General features: G+C 40.1%; 3 protein-coding genes across 4 annotated transcripts; 2 read left to right on the forward strand and 1 right to left on the reverse strand.

The window, feature by feature from the left end:
- Positions 1 to 25: 25 nt before the first annotated feature.
- LOC135350422 (uncharacterized) lies at positions 26 to 7,223 on the forward strand. 2 transcript variants are annotated; one of them, XM_064549203.1, is made up of 5 exons: positions 26 to 78; positions 222 to 309; positions 1,350 to 1,450; positions 1,504 to 3,757; positions 5,833 to 7,223. In XM_064549203.1, exons 4-5 carry the CDS (start codon positions 3,609 to 3,611, stop codon positions 7,115 to 7,117), a joined length of 1,434 nt encoding a protein of 477 aa, XP_064405273.1. In that variant the 5' UTR covers positions 26 to 78; positions 222 to 309; positions 1,350 to 1,450; positions 1,504 to 3,608; the 3' UTR covers positions 7,118 to 7,223. The 2 variants fall into 2 exon arrangements, with proteins under 2 accessions (XP_064405273.1, XP_064405272.1); XM_064549202.1 differs by having other exon boundaries at positions 1,504 to 7,223.
- A 752-nt stretch (positions 7,224 to 7,975) lies between these two features.
- On the forward strand, positions 7,976 to 15,628 carry LOC135350421 (uncharacterized). Its single transcript, XM_064549201.1, has 20 exons — positions 7,976 to 8,167; positions 8,290 to 8,478; positions 8,531 to 8,704; positions 8,775 to 8,942; positions 9,041 to 9,217; positions 9,392 to 9,544; positions 9,649 to 9,816; positions 10,059 to 10,220; positions 10,462 to 10,641; positions 10,724 to 10,802; positions 10,914 to 11,344; positions 11,403 to 11,595; positions 11,733 to 11,860; positions 12,051 to 12,194; positions 12,514 to 12,606; positions 12,690 to 12,907; positions 13,746 to 13,858; positions 14,017 to 14,185; positions 14,732 to 14,874; positions 14,989 to 15,628. Exons 1-20 carry the CDS (start codon positions 8,098 to 8,100, stop codon positions 15,563 to 15,565), a joined length of 3,729 nt encoding a protein of 1,242 aa, XP_064405271.1. The 5' UTR covers positions 7,976 to 8,097; the 3' UTR covers positions 15,566 to 15,628.
- On the reverse strand, positions 15,606 to 19,064 carry LOC135350426 (glucosamine-6-phosphate isomerase 2-like). The gene is made up of 5 exons (XM_064549206.1): positions 18,910 to 19,064; positions 18,544 to 18,723; positions 17,439 to 17,543; positions 17,120 to 17,304; positions 15,606 to 16,003 (listed from the first exon to the last, which is right to left on the reverse strand). The coding sequence occupies exons 1-5, from the start codon at positions 19,031 to 19,033 to the stop codon at positions 15,791 to 15,793; spliced, it is 807 nt and encodes a 268-aa protein (XP_064405276.1). The 5' UTR covers positions 19,034 to 19,064; the 3' UTR covers positions 15,606 to 15,790.
- Positions 19,065 to 19,073: the final 9 nt, after the last annotated feature.

The following is a 19,073-nucleotide window of genomic DNA, read 5'->3' on the forward strand; positions in this document are numbered from 1 at the left end:
CAGTGCACCAGCACAGCTAGACTACATATGGGATATGGAGAAACTCCAGTCTAACCATTTCTTTTTAAAAGTCTCGTTGTAAGTCCAATATTCATTTTCTTATAGTATTAAAACATTATACTTCATTGCATATTGCAATGTTCTTTGTATAAATAGATTATAATTATACTAGATCTATTTATTATCTATACTATTTCGATACCCCCCCCCCCAAATTGAAGGATTTTTCAGAGAGCGCCTGAGTTTCTAGTAGATGCTGTCAAAGTAAAAATGGTTATGATGGCTGCTCTTCAGTCTCTTCACGGACAGGTACAAGCTCAATTCAAAGCATACTATTGTACTAATCGTGCTTTTACAGATTTGATGTAGATCTAGGCTCTATGTGGCTTCATTATTAATTTTGTCCGACGTAGTCGCCAAGGCATGAAATCCCTCTATTGTACAGTACGTGTAGTTGGAAGTGATTTTGCTGCATGATTACACATCTCATAGACCGATATTACTAAAACGATTGATGCTCTAATTAGCATAGTAGTATAGAAAACAAGTTTTATGTATATACATACATTGGCTAAATAGCCTAACATTTTCTCGGAGAAATGTCTGGAAGCTCGTGCAGCTTTTCTGTGTGCTTTAAAGTTAGACTTTGAGAACCAGTGTATTTAGAGGAAACGAGAAGACTTAGTTTTATATCTAGACGCTACAAAAAATGAAGAATACAATGTGATTGCGAATATAATGCGATTGCGGAATTCAGTAACATGCTGTCATGCTCCTATAATTATAACTGAGGATAAAGCAACTTGAGTGGTCTGAGATTTAAGAAAAAATTAGCTAGGGAAATATGTACGCTGAAACTGATGCCTTCTAGAATATAGAAGTGGCAGTATAGGAATGTCAATGATGCATTTGTTTCTTTACCCACTGGTTGGAAATAGTACATGTAGTTCTGCCACTTCTATATTCTAGAAGGCATCAGTTCAGCGTACATATTTCCCTAGCTCATTTTTCATTAATTCTCAGACCACTCAAGTTGCTTTATCCTCAGTTATAATTATAGGAGCATGACAGCATGTTACTGAATTCCGCAATCGCATTATATTCGCAATCACATTGTATTCTTCATGTAATTAATAACACATTCTCTCTGTTGTCTCTCAAAAGACGAGTAGGGATGCAAACTCATGCTGGTATAGCTAGAGTGGGTATTAATTTATGATGGCACTGTCATCATCCTGGATAGCCTGCACTCAAAATTATAAGCAGGCCAACATAATTATTTTCAGAGCAGAGTATGATTAATTGTTATTCCACATGTATATGTGGTCATTACTTTCAATTATCTGCAGGTTGGCTTGTCAATACCTATTGATGTATTGTATGTGCATGGCACAGAGGTACAAAGGTCAGGGATTGTCTCCACTCTGTCCATACTAAGAGTACCATGCGGGTGAGCTAGCTACGACTCATTTCTTACTCCAATAGCAATTGTATTCCATGCAGAGAGGTTGTGCGAGTGTGGTCTGCTTTGACATTGCTTGGTTCCTATGATGGGAAACTGTGTGCTTTTCGAGTTTGTCAATTATCTTCATCTTTGGTGTCATTAGCAGTTTTTAGTAGAGACAATTGGTGCAGTGTGCGTGACTGTGAAGATTTTTGCTAATAATTGGCACAATGGCATAATTGTGTACCGGTATGTAAGAATGTCGCAGGCTTTAAAAGTTTTATTTTAATCGAGTCATGCACAATTTAGTTATGAGAAAAAATACTGTATACATAGCAGGTAATTTCCAAAATTAACGTTGAGCAGTCAGCTTTTCGGATATTTTGTTTTCTGCGTATTGGCTATAATTATATCAGTATGGTTTGCACTTGTAAAACCTCAAGAGAGAGATATATATTCAGAACTGTATGTAGGTACAAGATCAATACATACACATCTAAAGCTTTAGCTCAAAACTACATTTCACATAGATCTAATGGTAAAGGCGGGGTCGACCAATGATCGCTTCATTTTTGGGTTTGTGCTCAGGGTTTCAACCACGAACATTTTTCCTTGAAAATTACCTGCTATACAGTAGATTGGTTCCAGCAAACTTAAGTATACCTGCGCATGCATGCAGCTGCCTTGGATGAACGAACCTCAAAGCCACCTCTAAAACTTTAGCTCAAAACTACATTTCACATAGATCTAATGGTAAAGGTGGTCGACCAATGATCGCTTCATTTTTGGGTTCGTGTTAGGGTTTCAACCACGAACATTTTTCCTTGAAAATTACCTGCTATACGGTAGATTGGTTCCAGCGAACTGAAGCATACCTGCACATGCATGCAGCTGCCTTGGATAAACGAACCTCAAAGCCACCTCTAAAGCTTTAGCTCAAAACTACATTTCAGGAATACTCATAAATTCCCTCGTCATGCAGTATAGTATTGAGTTGTTCCTTATAAAGACCAACTGCTGTAAGCAAGGGTTTTTTGGACTTTTTAATAATTATTGTAGTGATAAGCATCAATAGTCTTGCTTAGTATCCAAGAAAGAAACAGCAGTTTTCCAACAAATTTTATTTGCCAAACACTTTACAGTGACAGGGCCCAGGACCCTTACAGTAGCATGCGTGCAATAATTGTGCTTAATTGGATAGAGCAGAGCGGTTTCAAAATGATACCAATTAGATCATTTTCAGTTTCTTAGGCTGCAGGGAGATATTTTCGAGTGAATGGTTGGTAGTAGTAGTGCAGTGACGTTTTGAGAAATCCAAGTTCAAATTAAGGTTGTTTTTTTAGAAAACATGTATACGTGTATATATAATTACATGAACAGTGAAAAAAAAAAGTGAATATTTTGCGAGCATCAGCGAACTTTGCGAGCATTATCAATTCGCCAAAATAACATTGCAAAACCTTTGCCAGAACGCAATAGTTAGATCGCAAAGGGTTATTTTTCTGCTGATTTGGCTCCAAATGCAAAGGTTTTTCATCATCCTTCCCGGCTCTCTAAAATAATGCTAGGTCGCGGTTGTCGACAATTCGGCCAGAAACAAGGCTAAGTTGAACTGTACTGCTGTTGTGTAAGTATGTGTAGATATTAGACTATATAAATGCCGTATTTTCACCTGACTTGACTCATGAGAAGCACAAGCCTCTTCACGATATTCTGCACCCTGTTTCCAACTCGGACTAAAGGCAATTTGCTTCAGATTTGCCAACACTTTCACAAGGCAGATACGGTTCGAATGCATTTTGATGCTCTTCCCGGCCAATCCTAGCCACTGTTATGTTGCAAATTTTTGGGTATGGTGTATTGTCTAGGTAATGTGTGCCATTGTTGAGGTAGAGGAGCCCCTCAGTGATATTTATCTTTGCTGCCTTATTTGGGAACTCTCTGGGGAGAGAAGTTGATGGAGTGGCTTTGGTAATAAGGTATTGTGCTTATAAAGAAGTGGTGTCATCATGCATGCATGTGATTTTTAGTGACTGTGTAATGCATGATTTTAAGGTAGCTATAGTTATGCTACAAAAGATGTCCACTATGAATCCAGTGCTTTCATTCATACTGGTGATGATCATTGTGTTGTGTCCTCTCTCCAGCAAGGCACAAGAGTACTATGTCACTCCTACCCCACCTCCAAACCCTGATTGTCCGGCGGACAAACCTTGCCACACTCTCAACTACTATGCTAATAATACATCATCTCTGCTTGACAGCCGGGAAAATGTGTCCCTACTCTTTTTGGATGGTTTTCATGACTCAAAGGTGATTTCTATATATCATGTTTGTTCTTTGACAATAGCTCCTGTAAGTAACTCGACTCTAGTGTCAATTAGAAAAACTTTGTTGCGTATACAATCTGTCTCAATGCTTTCTCTGAAGAGCGTAAGTTTTAAAACAGCAAAGTTAGAATTGATCGACGTGAACTGGTATAGCAGCCAACAAACTGTTTTCGAAAATTCAACCATTTTTGCTCCATCGATTAGATCAGGAGTTATGATTCGTAACTCAGTATTCATGCTCAGTTCATTTGTCTTTGACTTTGAGCTTGCGTGCAACCGCAGTGACTGCTCTAGAAATGGCACCGGCATTGAACAACAAACAATTGTCCTTACAGGGTCAGTTTTTGATGGACCTGGGAGCTATAAATTTAATTTAAAGCGTTCACTAAGTTTACCTGCACCAGTAACATCCAATGATTATTGCAATATTAGTCTTCATGACATACTTATCACTGGTTCTGAAGTTATGGCTATACATATTGAACAACAATACACTGCCTTGTTTGTGGATGTGAACAATTGCTCAATACACAATAGTACGTTTGGTTTTAAAATGGTTAAAGCTTCCAAGGTAGATGTCTTTATGACAATAGCAAACTCCCACTTCAGCCATAACGGACTAGCTTTGTTTGTTATGAGCAACACTGATAGTTTGGAAACTAGTTTGCTTGATTTAACTGTTCTGCATACCACGTTTTTTCGAAATAATGGCTGTGGATCAATTTCGCTTGGTCCGAGTGGTATCAATCAGTCACTGTTGCTCGAGAATGTTTCAATTGTTGATAGCCAGGGTAACCGACTAGGTCTAAAATCTATGGGGGCCTCGTTAACTGTCTATGGTCCTGGAGCGATTTCTGTAAAAGACTGCATATTCAAAAGCAATGTTGGCGTTTCCGCTTTCGCTGCGATCGATGTTGATCTTTTATTCACTGGAAATAATCAGTTTGTGGGTAATATTGGAATTGATGGTGGGGCCTTGATATTGATCGATACAACAATGTGGCTAGACAATGGTACACACATAAACTTCACTAATAACTATGCACGTGAAGTGGGTGGAGCAATATGGATCAAGGAAGATACTCGACAACCAATCCTCTTCAATATGCGCACTAATCATTACTGCTTCTACCAACTAACATTTGACTTACAAGAACCATGGGAAAACCAATGGATTCCTGTATCTATTACTTTTGAGAATAACAGTGCTCTTGCAGGGGGTGATAACATCTTTGGTGGCAGTTTACAAAGTAACTGTAAAATGACTCCTAACAAACAGATCAGTAGCTTTGAAATTGCAAGCAACCTTTTTAAAATTAAACCTACAATGCCACGTAGTGTGTCTTCGATATCCAGTAGTCCTAAAAGGGTCTGCCTCTGTGAGAATGGAGCACCTGTGTGTGCTAGGCATGATTTAATTTTACATGAGGTGTCTGTCACTTCTGGAGAAAGGTTTAATTTGAGCCTTGCTGTTGTCGGAGATGATTTTGGTGTGGTAACTGGTAGTGTGTTTGCTTTAAACTTAAATGACTCAGAAAAAGAAATCACATTTTTGAATTTTCATAAAAACATAACTGATGCAGAATGTGTTGACATTGAATACTCTGTTCATTCTGTAAATAAGAATGTCATAATTTTGCTTGCGATAGACAGGAATGCGGCAGCCATACTGCAGGAGTTCTATACAGATGAATACATATTTGGTAAAGAGTACAGAGCTCAAATTGATCAATACAACTCTTCAGAAGAGATTACTTCTTTCCTTCTTGCTGCTCCTGTGCTTGTCAATGTGACCATTCTCCCTTGTCCCCTGGGTATGGTAGAATCAAATAGTTCTCTCTCTACATGCGTTTGTGATCAAAAACTGAACGAATATGTAAAGGACTGTATTGTAAAAAATGGCTCTGGTTTGATGAAGCGAAATGGAACCAATTGGATAGGAAGGGATAACACTACAATTTTGGCACATAGGTTTTGCCCGTACTGCAATAATAGTGTAATTTTTGTAGACATACAGAGTCCTGAAAGTACTGATAACCAGTGTGTTTTCAATCACAGTGGTTTTCTCTGTGGAGGCTGTGCACCTGGTCTCAGTCTGGCTATCGGCAGCTCTAGGTGTATACACTGTTCCAACAACAATGGGATTTCCTTTTTTGTTTTGTTCATTGTAGTCGGTGTTGCGTTTGTATTGTTTATCAAGCTACTAGACCTCACTGTTGTTCACGGAACTATAAATGGGTTGATTTTTTATGCAAACATAATTTGGATATTTCAGGGAATGTTTTTCCCCAACTTTAACCGAGGGGAGCAGCAAAACATCGTTTACGACATATTAAGACTTGTCATTGCTTGGATAAATCTAGATTTTGGTATTGAAACTTGCTTTACTAACGGGCTTGATGCTTATGGTAAAATATGGTTACAGTATGTGTTTCCTGTGTATCTTTGGTTTTTAGCTTTTCTCATCATATTGGCGTGTCGTTACTCCCCCAAAGCTACGCAACTGTTTGGAAATAATGCTGTGGCTGTATTGGCAACAATGTTTCTTTTTTCTTATGTTAAACTCATCCGTACTAATTTGCAAGCTTTTGGACCAGTAGTGTTAAATAAGTTTACTAGTGTTCAAGCTTTTGAAACAGTAGAGTTAGATAGAAGTGGTGCATGGAGATGGTTGTTGGATGCTAATCTCATTTTCTTCGAAAATCCTCATGCTTTTCTTTCTGTCGTGGCATTACTTGCATTTTTTTTTTTCTGCTTACCGTACACACTACTACTTTTTTTTGTTGGCTGGCTGAAATATATTCCTTTTGCTTGTGTTTCTCGCCTATTGGTAAAGTTTAAGCCACTATACGATACATACACTGGACCTCTGAAGGACAAACATCGTTACTGGGTGGGCTTGACACTTCTTGTGAGATTGATTTTTGCGCATGTATTATTGGTTTTTCAGGCTACTAGTGGACCAAGTATTAACTTTGGTTTTATTGTGATTTCATCTGCGATTCTGTGCATTCTGGTTGTTAAGGCTTACAAGAATTCATATGTGATAGCGTTAGAAATTTCACTTTTGCTCAATTTACAAATTTTAGGAATTGCGTTTTTGTCCACTACTGACATTGACAAGCGTATTATTTTTATTTGTGTATCAGTGAGCGTCAGCTTTTTAACGCTTCTTGGTGTTTTATTTTTCCATACCTATCAACTGGTGTCCAGTATTAAGTGTTCAAGTAAATGTAGAGCTAAAAAACCTTCTGAAACAAACAATGTGGAAACCGAAATAGCAAAGACTATCAAAACTACCACTTTTATAGATTTGCGTGAAGATTTATTAGTGGAAAAGTGATGTGTGAGTTTCGTGCTATACCTCTTTTTGTACCTTTGTGTGTATCCTCTTCAGGTAGTATTAAAATTTTGTTTGGAGTGTTATAATTAATTATTTTGGTACATCATTATGTGTGCAATCAGGAGTGCATGTCAGGCTAGCGTTTCACATCAAAATTCCCACATACACTAATGGGTAAAGTTTATCTAATGTTGTATGGCCGTACTGCATGGGTTGAGTGGGGGATACGTACACATGCAAGGTCTCATGATGTTTTGTATGAGGGTAGTTACAATTACAATGTGCTGCTCCCAGTGCAGTATATTTAAACAGACGTGTTCTGGTGATATAATTATTGAATACAGTAGACTCTCGTTAATCCGGCCATAGTCCCAGTGGACGTATTTACTCTTCAAATAGAGTGGGCGTGGCTAGATGGCTAGCCATTCATTTTGACCTCCAACAAAGATACAGTGCGAACAAGGTTAAAATTGCCTGGCTACAGTTCTAGCCATTATAATTATAATGGCTAGTCTGAGATTAATGCATTGGGTTTTTGCGAGATACAATAATGGTCCCAGAGCCACTACGTAGATCGACTTCATTGTAAAACATCATGTGAAGCACTTCCGATTGGTTAAAAGAGATCACGAGATGCGCATCCAATCTCAGCCAACATCTCGTGATCTCTTTCCAATCTTTTTTTTTTTCAATAATTATAGTGATCCCCATAATTATTAACTCTGTGACTAAGGCTTTTCTACTGTCCATGATATCAGGGGAGTGCATGAATCCTGGTGGGTACAGTAGATGCATGGCCAGATTGGAAACGGAAGTGATTCACGCCTCCTAGATCCTGTATCTGGCAATGTCAGAGTGGCAATGTTATTCATAACATTCCAATTATGATCTATAAACGCTAGTAGTCTTCGCAGTTTATAAGTACAGTACGTTGCAGTATAACATTAGAGTATAGTGAACTGTCTCTACCTACCTCTATCATGTGCAACCTACATCGATGTCTACTGTTTGCTTCTATCCTGAGTACTATAGGCATTCTGGAAGGATTGGGTATGTGTTTGTCAATAGCTGTTGTAGAAGTTGTAGATTGTAGGCAGCTCACGACTAGACTGTAAGGCTACACTCCAACAATTAACAACATAAAGTAGTCTATTAAACTTTCCTTTGTGCAGAAATGTGCTCAACTGATCATGAGGGTGAGATAAGATTAGTAGCTGGGAAACATCAATATGAAGGTCGCCTGGAGGTGTGCCTCTATCGACCCGAATACAGTTTGAGTCTCTGGGGTACGTTTTGTGTCAATGGCTGGGACTTAGAGGAGACTGTAGTAGCGTGTCGGCAACTGGGTGTCCCAGCAAACAGTAAGCAAACCATTACAGCTACTGACATTTCAAATGATTTTTTGCATTTTAGTTACTATGAATGTTTTTGGAGTTTTATTCATTGGAGAGCGTAGTTCCACACCTGTTCGTTGGACTAACACTAACTGCTCTGGAGAAGAGGGTCGCCTTGTAGACTGCTTTTATAACAATTTCTCCTGTCCAGAACGAGAAGATGTGGGGTTAATATGTGCCCAACCTAACCCTGGTAAATAAAACGGCACTATAATGAATCAAAGTGGTGTATAATTATATGCTGCTCCCTCTTTTTCTTATAGAGTGTAGTAATGGAGATGTACGAATTGTGGATGCGTTTGGTAGAAACTCCACTGAAGGTAGAGTGGAATTTTGTCGTGGCCGACGTTGGGGGACTGTGTGCGATGATGAATGGGATGATATTGACGCAGCAGTGGTTTGCAAACAACTGAATTTATCGCAAGCTAATGGTATTGGACATTTTTTGCTGCACGTTTACAGTTTATACCCTTAGGGCAGGAATTTGTTTGTAGCCAATTTTTTATTTATTCATGAACTATGTTTACAGTCCCTAAAACAATTCAGCAAGACTTAGTGCCATCAGCTGCTAACAATGTTCCCATCAGCCTGGACTTCGTACATTGCACTAAAGATTCCCAAGGTTTGAAGGATTGTCCTGCTCTTACTCATGTGCAGCGGTGCACACACGTACACGATGCTGGGGTCAGCTGCCCCATTTCTTCTGGTGAGCTCAGTGCTTATTGCATGAAAGTTGATAAACGTCCATGTTTAGCTGTATGCTCCTGTAGATAATGCTAGCAACTGAATTTTTTCGTATTGTCCTAGTTGAAACATGTATATACATGAATCATCTTAAACTCTAGTGTTGATAGCTAGATGACAGTAATGTCACATGCAGAGTGCACGGTAGAGGCTTCGGTTCGACTGGTGGGTGGAAACGAGTCTACAGAGGGCAGAGTAGAGTACTGCCGAGACAATCTCTGGGTGTCAGTGTGCAGGGATTCGTGGGACCACAAAGATGCTCAAGTTGTGTGCAGACAACTGGGTTTTGGTCAGTTATTGTCCTGTCCGTACACCCTTTGTAGGTGGTATGATTATGTGTTCACTAACTATTTCTTGTCCATTGTGTTTACTTGGTCTGTCTTATTTACTCAGTTGGAGTCTCTCTAGCGGAAGTTTTAACATTTGAAATGAATTTCGATCATGGGATAAAAAATAACATTGGTCCAGTACAATGTGAAGGCGAGGAGAATAACCTCCTTGAGTGTCCTAGTGAAGGAAACTGTTACTTGAGCCATGGGGCTGGAGTCAAATGCTACAATGGTAATTTTATTGAAATTGAGATTGACATTACATACAGTTACTTAGCTCTGCACTAGAAATTTAGCTATTGGTAGCTGCAAGAGTAAGAAGAGAGCTGCAAGGCTCTACTGTATATACTGTACTGATGCAGCAGCCATTAATTTTAGGCTGTAATTGGTATCCTCATGATCGCATTACTAACCAAAATAAGAATCCTTTACTGTTGTAGCAGTATGGTTTTATGTGTTGACGGTATTGTGCAGAGTCAAACTGTGCTCCTGATTCGAGTGTGAGGGTTGTAAATGGTGTCATCTCTGATGAGATTGGCACAGTGGAGCTCTGCTATGGTGACTGGGGATACGTGTGTGGGGACTCATGGGGTGATACAGATGCTCAAGTGTTATGCCGACAACTAGGACTCACTGGTAATAATAATTGCATCACTATAATGCGAAACCTTATTTGTACTACTCTGTCCCCAGCAATAAATGGCTTTGCCTCATGCAATTAAAAACCTTGCCATTGCTTGTTACTCGTGCTATCCCTTATTGCTAATAATTATGATTATTAACAGAAGTTTTGCTCCCAAGATTCCTTTAGTCTGAGCTATCGATTTTGGTATAATTATGTGCAAGCCATGCTTTCATGTGCAGTTTCCTCTTCCAGGAGGAATAGGATATCCTACTAGCCTGTTTGGCTCAGAAACAGGCAGGTTCAATCTTAACAATGTCAAATGCTTGGGAAATGAAACTTCCTTAAGTGATTGCTCACATGACGGGTATGGTGCTCACAATTGTATGGACAGGATGACAAAGCAGGCAGCAGTCATTTGTGGTACTTCAGCAGGTACAAATATTGAGAATTGAGAGGACTGAGTATGTATAATTATAATAACTCTGGTTGTATGTTTATTTGTGCCTTATATTAGGAGCTGGGGTATCTAGGTGCACAAAAGAGCAGCTTAACAAGAGTGTTGCCACTAGCGAGACTTCACTCCAAGTTGGAAGGTAAAAACTGTTGCAGTATACATGTACATATATGTACACTACTATATATACATGTGTCTATATACTTATACTGATTTGAGAGTGACTTCTCTCTATCTTGTGTGCATGCAGCCTTGGCACTTGTGAGCGTTACCAGCGTCTTTCAAGTATCTGCAACACAGTGTTCAATGAGTCAACAGGCTATGTGTTTATCAGAAACAGTAGCGGACTATTCAACCAGAGTTGGCTTTCCTACAAATTAGATCAAATACTGTCTGACACCATCATTGATGGCAACACAACATGTAGTTTAATGATCAAGAGTGTGGTGTGCAATTACTTCATGCCCACGTGTGGGAATAGTGGGTTCGTCCATATTCCACGGGCTGTGTGCCCAAACGATTGCTCACTTGTTCAGAACGATTGTAGTGATGAGTGGAGTCGCATCAACACTGTGCTGGTAGTGAATGGAAATCTTGGAAAAATTAATTGTGAGGCCACACAACATTTACTGAGCCCTCTTCCTACTTGTTGCATCGAGATACCAGAAATCAACGTGCAAGGTGACGGACACATGTACATTTATATTATTATCAACACCACTATATATTGTACATATAGGTACAACATCCTCAGAGGAGGCTACTATGCCAGCTCCAAGTAGTCAACATGGGACAACTGTTGCCATTGTGATTAGTCTGCTTGCTTTGCTCTCAATATTGATAGTGGCCGTAGTGTTTGTTGTTTTGTATGTCATATCATCTAAGCGGAAGAAGGTCACTCTCAGAAGGCTTCAGTTGGACCTGCTTTCAAGGTATTTGACCCTTATGTGTCATTGATTAATTTAGAGCTTCCACACCTAAGCTGAATAGACTAGACAGACATAATTTTCCCTTTCCTTAGCTTTCATTTTGTGTAACAAACTATGTCTTTGCGCATAAATTCCTGCAGTGCCTCTACGCGATCTACTGATTATCGCTCCCCCACCTACCTTGTGATAGATGATGACGGTAAGCTGCTGCGCTCGACAAATGGATCCGTCAGAGGACCTCTAGCTGCACCCAACCCTTACACTACTAGTAAGTACATCTGGATCTAGTTGGCGGCTGTTAGTAGTATTGTTGTACATTTCAGGCATGCAGTCACCATGCATGCATGCATGCGTACATTACTCTCATACGTACGTGTAGGACGATGTGCATATGTATTTACACGCGCTGTTAACCATGTATGTAGTACCCAGATTAAGCATTGACACTCCTCCTTCAGAGTCAGAGCTTCTGGCCTCTCCCTTTCTCACTCCTCAAGACTCTGGCATGATGGGTCGCATTAGTTCCAGTATTATTCGAGAGCTAACCAGCAACTTGCTCATCCCACACTCACGTCTCAAGCTACTAGACTGTGTTGGCCAAGGTGAGCTTCCTCTACTGTACCATTTTGGCATACTAGATATGAGCCTATAATTATAAGCAAATTAAAACCCATACAAACATTAGTGGCTTTCCCGACTAGATCTAAGGCACTGTAATTGTAGTATAATAATTAGAATTCAGGATGATTGTCCCAGTATTTGAGGTGCTCTAGATTCCTAGTGATCAGTCTTGCACAGTATATACATATACAGTCATGTAATCCGAGGAGGGAGTGTGAAGAATATGTTTGTACAATGGCCATTTTTGAAAGTTAAAATTCTAGGAACAACTATGTATGGAGTGTGTTGTTTTGTGTACAGGGGAGTTCGGTGTGGTTTACAAGGCCCATTACACTGAGCCCGAGGGGGATATTGGTTACAAGACCAGCATTGTGGCAGTCAAAACACTCAAAGGTATGTATGTAATTATTTTGACAGTATCAAGTTTATTATGCTCAGCTTTGCTTTTCAGTAGTTGATTATACCCTGTTGTATAGGTGTGTTTGACCAGATCCAGGTTGATAAGATCATGGAGGAGAGCATTAAGATGAAGAGTTTCGACCATCCTAATGTCCTCAACCTGATGGGGGTGTGTCTGGATGCCGGTCCCGCCCCTTATGTTGTCATACCCTACATGGCCAACGGGAGTCTTCTACACTACCTGAAAAAGGAGCGCAGGAACCTCATCCTGCCTGTGGGCACAGACGATGATGTGGTGAGTGGGTAATCTCCGTATCCTACATGTACATGTAAGTATGTGCATTGTGCCAAAAGTAAGCTCATCATTACTACCACAGTTAAGTGTTAAGGCGAAAAGTTTTCAGGGCGGTGGTCCAATATGTAGTTATAAAGCATGTAGTTAAAGCGGTGTGTTAATTGTACCTAGTGTTTGTTTTTGTATTGATTTCTGAATTTGGCTAGGTTCCTTATTCTTGGAAACATAAATATTACATGTGTATGTACGTATACCAAGAACTGCAACATTTCAGGAATTGTTATTGCCAAGCGGTTGCTACCTACATACGTATATGCACTGTTGTCATTTCATTCGGATGAATGGGTGCTACCCATGCATGCATCTAGGAGTTGCCCTTGGTTAGCAATCCTATACTTAGCAATCCTATACTTAGCAGTCTGTTCCACGTACACCACCACATTTCTCATGTCCAGATACGTACTTGTCGAAGATATATTTATTACGGTCATTGCAAAGAATAGTTTGACAAAAACTTAATTCATAAAAGTTCATGAAGTTAAGGCTTCGTGGTTTCATAATTTAGTGAACTATTTTCCGGAACTGCTTCGCGAAGTCACACAAATTCTTCAGGAATACCTACCTGAGGCTACCGAACTCTTTTTAGTCAGCTTACAGCATGCACATAATTATGTGCTATGCAAAAGCTAAACCGAAGCCAAAGCCTTTACAAACTTTTCTTCCAAGATTGCAACACGCCGTACAAGATCCGCACATTCACCTACATATTTGCTCAATAGACTTTTCTCACACGCACGCACACACACACACACACACACACACACACACACACACACAGCGATCTGAGGTCTGCAAACGACTAGTTGTAATGTGCATGCAGATATCCTGTGGCATGGAATACCTGGCTCATGAGAAATTTATTCATAGGGACTTAGCAGCAAGGAATTGCATGTGAGTATTTCCTTTCATTGAGGACTCGTCCTTCTACATCCAACATACACAGTTCCTTTAATGCTACTAGTACTGCATGTTTATTAACAGAAAACAATCTGTGGATACATGCATGTATATGTGAACTGCTTGTTTGGAGACTGTGTTGTTTTATACAGGATTGACATCCACTTTGTGATCAAAATAGCTGATTTTGGGCTCTCAGAGGATGTGTATGCCAAGAGCTACTACAGGCAGAGTGAAACAGACAAGAGTACCAAGCTTCCAGTAAAGTGGATGGCACCAGAGAGCCTTACAGACGGCCTCTTCTCAGAGAAATCTGATGTGGTATGCTGTGTTTACATACCATAAGTACATGCAAAATCTTCTAGGAATGTAAGTGCACTCATGCATATAAGTATATATAGGAACAGTTCGTAGTAGTGCTTTTGTTAAAAATATTTGTTCTAGTAGGGCACTTGTAATTACATGGTATTTTCTCTGTTGATTAATTGAACCAACAGTAGCTATTGTCAGGAGCCCATAAAGAGAAGGAGCGGCTAACTTCAACGTATACTCGAGGATCACGTTTCGTAATTGCCTGTGAAACCGCACTTCCTTGTATGGAAGCGACTAAGTGCTTGCAAACCGCAGCCTGCATGGTGTATAACACGTGTAGGGATTCAAGTGACTCTGCATATATGGCATATATGGAAATGCGGTCATAACCACTTACGAAACGTGATCCCCGTAGTTAGCCGCTCCTTCTCTTTATGGGCTCCTGCTATTATATATAGATGACTCTGAGACACTTTATTACTCCATAATAATTATATTGTCGTGAGTAGATGAAACTTTACAGCGACTTAAAGGCATTTTAATCCACATGCGCAGTGGTCGTATGGTGTGACGTGCTGGGAGTTGTTCAGTGGAGGCAAAACGCCATATCCTGGAATGGACCCGATGTCACTCATTCGTATGTTAGAGGCTGACAAAAGACTCAACAAACCTCTCAACACAGCATGCCCAGATGAAATGTAAGAGCATTATATACACAGTGCTATGTACTAACATACATGTACTTTTCACATAAGTAACGACGTTTGGTAACCATGTGTAGAAATTAAGGTCAGATTATTTTTTTGCTGTAGGTACCAAGTGATGCAACGGTGCTGGGAAAAGTCTCCTGACCGACGACCGACTTTCAGTGACCTTGTGGAGACTATTTCAGAATACACAGAGAAGATCGCTGGCTACTTGGACATAAGCTTATATAACCCTTTTGTAGCAACCTATGAAGAAATTAGATCACCAGAAGATGAGCAAATAGTTTCTGACCCCGACCAAGTAGTTCGTTGCATGAAAAACAAGGATAACAAGCTAAAATCAACACCCTGCAACTCAACACTAAATTCACCTGTCAGATCACCATATTTCACCCCCAGGGGCTCACCTAGGACATCTCCAATGGCCTCCCCTATTCTATCCCGCAACAGACCGGCCCCTGGCATCTTGTCATGGCATGCTTCTCCTCAGCCACATATCGGTATAAGAAACCATGTCGAAACTCCCTCTCAAACTGGAGAGCAGACTAAAATCGCATTAAATGGGAGGCGACTCAGTGTGGGGGCTGGACCAAGTAGTCAGGTTTTTCATACTCCACAGAGAAGACTGAGTGCCAGTGCTGCAATTCAAATCAAGATAACAGAATCTGAAACCGATGTTTGATAATTTTGCAGTATCGTGTTTAATTTTTATATATAATAACTGAGTGTCAATTACATAATTATATTAATGTGTAAACAGGAGTGCATGAATATTCATGCACTCCTGGTAATAGCCACAATACACGACACAAACAATAACTAATTAACCTATAAGTATTAAGTAACACAATCATGGTATATATAGTCATGTAAAATAATTATTATGGGACAGAAGTACAATCGATCATCAGTCTTGTACCTCCTGATTGTGGACATGCATAAGTCCCTTAAAGTACTTAACAGTTTTTACTCTCAGTTCCAAAGTTGCGTCTTCGTCACACACAAACAGGGCCTTGGGGTGTTGTTGGAAAGTGGACACAGTCCACATGTGACTAATACCCTCTTCTATTGCTTTGTATAGAGCAAATGCCTTACTCACACCAGTAATCAGAATCATTACCTGCATAATTATATACATAATTATAGAGATCAAATGACACACAAACCAGAGGCAGAAAAAAAGGATTCGTACATGTATAGAGGTAATTTTTGTTGCACATTTTCATTGAAGTACCAAATATTATACGTACAGCTTAGAATGCATGGTGATGTAGAACCTACTGCACATTAACTATAGAGCACTGAAGTGCAAACCCTTAATTGGCTTGAGGTTTAGTAAGTCTACAGCCTCGAGTCAAAGTCGCGTGTACATTTAAGCCAAAGTGCAGATTCGAGTTTTTAGTTTAATTATTGGGGTATAATAAATGAAAACACCGCGGGTGTTGATATACCTCGGTGGAGGTGTCAAAGCTATACATAACATGCATACAACTGCTTTTATATACACATTATATCATTGATGTTAATTTTGCTGTCCTGCAGGCACTGCTGCAGAATCCAGAATCACAGGGAAAACTTGAAAAGTGGGTTATGATTGACCGATCGACGCCAAAAGTCTAAGTCTAAAATTAATGGCTGCATCAGCAGAGCATTGCAGCTCTCTTCTCACTCTTGCAGCTACCAATTATAGCTAGCGTTCTAGTGCAGAGCTAGCTACTAAGTAGAGTAGCAACACTCGGCGGACAAGTTTTGCTACGCACTCTTCTGAAAAGGCTACAATGGCATCCCAAATAAGAAAAACTAGAGAACGAAGGATTAATTATTTTGCAAATCCACGAAATAAAATCCAAGAAAACATGACTAGAAGCCTTGAACTTCATTGATCCTTGAGCAGCTACTGCTCAAGGATCAATGAAGTTCAAGGCTACACACACACACACACACACACACACACACACACACACACACACACACACACACACACACACACACACAAGTCTACACACAGACAGACACACACAGACACTACCATATACCTAGCTTGTGCATGCGCACTGAGGCGCTAGGCATAATCAGAACCCGTGGTATAATACTATTACTGCACTGAAGTGAATCGAGTCTATTAGCGTACGGGGGGGGGGCACAGCTGCATCATAACGATTCATTATGATTACATGTGCAACTAGCAATTAGCATTAATCCCTTATTGCACTCTTAACCATTCTATTAATAGTACCTCATCAGCGTCCATCACTGTTCCCACACCGACTGTGAGCGCCATCTTAGGTACCTTGTTCACATCCCCTCCAAAGAACCGGGCATTGGCTTGAATGGTGTCCACTGCTAACGACTTCACTCTAGTGCGGGACACGAGAGATGACCCAGGTTCGTTGAAGGCTATGTGACCATCTGGTCCAATACCTGTGCATAAAAAAAGTTAAAGTCCTGTATCCAGCCATGGCATACACTAAATATTATTACTAGCACGTCACGTGAATATTCAGGCGTTCTATTGACTTTTACATGCACAAGAGGATACCAGAACTACCACTGACCTCCTATAAACAAGTGCACTCCTCCTGCGTCTGTGATCCTCTTTTCAAAGCTGTCGCACTCTTTGACTAGGTCTGGAGCGTTGCCATCCAGCAGGTGAGCGTTAGCTGCATTACGAGGGCGTGAGCAATGCCACGAGGATGAAGTACAAGTTATTATACTACATGTAGCTGTCTACAGCAACACAATAGACTCCTGTACCCAAATGCTTTTCACTAAAAGAATAATGTAGATGCTTATAATTAGATTCTGTCTTCACAAGACTTGCTTGGTATATGCACAGTTGAGCCGCGATTATCCAAACCACGATCATTTGAAATCTCCGGATGAAAGATTTGGTCGGCATATTCAAAATTTTGCGATCTTCCCACAAAACTACTTTTTATCCTAGATGAAACCCTGACGACTAGGCCTGGTAAAGATTGCATATAGGCGTAGTTTCAATTCGTTCAGATTCAACGAATTCCAATGATTTCTCCGTAAAAGCTGCTGTAATCACAAAAATAGCTCTGTGTTACAAAAAAAACTTGAAGAAGCTAATTAACTAGCTAACTAAGCTAGCTAACTAGTAGCTAAGTATTAGATCAGGTGGTAGCTATCAAGTGGCAAAAGAAGGCCTCCGCCCCTCAATGAGCACCATGCAGGTTTAGGCTGTCAACTCCAGTTAAAGGAAGGGACACTTTGTGTGGTTCCCTACTGTGCTTCCAGTTGCTGCAGACAAGGAACTTGGAAGCCATTTATATGTAGCTCGATCTACCTGGGCATAGCAATAATTTCTTGAGATTTAATTGCATAATTATACAGTGTACATGTACAAGCCTAGTTGGCGACCTAGCGTTATTTTAGAGACATTTTGAGTTGTCAACAATAAAATCCACAAAACCTAAATTATTACTAGTAAATACACACGATCCTTGCCAGAACGCAATAGCTAGATCACAAAGGGTCAAATTTTCTGCTGATTTGGCTCATTCGCAAAGGTTTTTCACCAGCAAAATATTCTAGTAATACGGTATATCAGTGATAAATCAGTGGGTGTAAACCACAAGAGTGAACTGTGTGAGCCAACATGTATGAACACTGACGGAGGGTTATATAAAAACTCACCTGGATCGATGTCAATATGCTTAAAGAAATTCTCGTACATGTAGTAATGGTAGCTCTCAGGATGGTCGCTGGGGATGCCCACGTATTCATCCATGTTGAATGTCTTTACATACTTGAAAGAAAGTTTACCCTGCTGGTGGAATTCTATCAGCTTCTTGTACATTCCTAGTGGGGTGCTACCTGTATTAATTTTATACAGAGAGGAAACCTGTTAGCTGACACAATTGGTTCGTTTCTGAGTAGGTTGTTCTAGCAGCCTACCAGCTAGAGATAGAGTTGATACAATGGTTACAGCTATTTATGAATGCATGATGTAGGATACCTGGAGGACTCAAGGATCGATCATATATATCTACACGACTGTACCTGTAGGTAGGCCAAGAACAAAATATTTTTCAGGCCCTGGCTTGAACTTGTGTATCCTGTTCCTCACATACTTAGCAGCCCACTCACTAGCCGCATCATAGTCGTCCAGAATCACTAATCTCATGTTCTTACTAGAGAAGCACAAGTAGAGAAAACTGAAATGC

The sequence above is a fragment of the Halichondria panicea genome, chromosome 16, assembly GCF_963675165.1.
Source record: "Halichondria panicea chromosome 16, odHalPani1.1, whole genome shotgun sequence".
NCBI classification, from domain to species: domain Eukaryota; kingdom Metazoa; phylum Porifera; class Demospongiae; order Suberitida; family Halichondriidae; genus Halichondria; species Halichondria panicea.

Coding starts and splice junctions, on each gene's coding strand:
- LOC135350422 (XM_064549202.1), top strand. CDS start 3,458: ATGCATGTGATTTTTAGTGACTGTGTAATGCATGATTTTAAGGTAGCT.
- LOC135350421 (XM_064549201.1), top strand. CDS start 8,098: ATGTGCAACCTACATCGATGTCTACTGTTTGCTTCTATCCTGAGTACT. Junction 8,943..9,040: donor GAATTTATCGCAAGCTAATG/GTATTGGACATT, acceptor CTATGTTTACAG/TCCCTAAAACAATTCAGCAA. Junction 12,607..12,689: donor GGCAGTCAAAACACTCAAAG/GTATGTATGTAA, acceptor CCTGTTGTATAG/GTGTGTTTGACCAGATCCAG.
- LOC135350426 (XM_064549206.1), bottom strand. CDS start 19,033: ATGAGATTAGTGATTCTGGACGACTATGATGCGGCTAGTGAGTGGGCT. Junction 18,724..18,909: donor TGTTCTTGGCCTACCTACAG/GTACAGTCGTGT, acceptor AAATTAATACAG/GTAGCACCCCACTAGGAATG. Junction 17,544..18,543: donor GCATATTGACATCGATCCAG/GTGAGTTTTTAT, acceptor CTCGTAATGCAG/CTAACGCTCACCTGCTGGAT.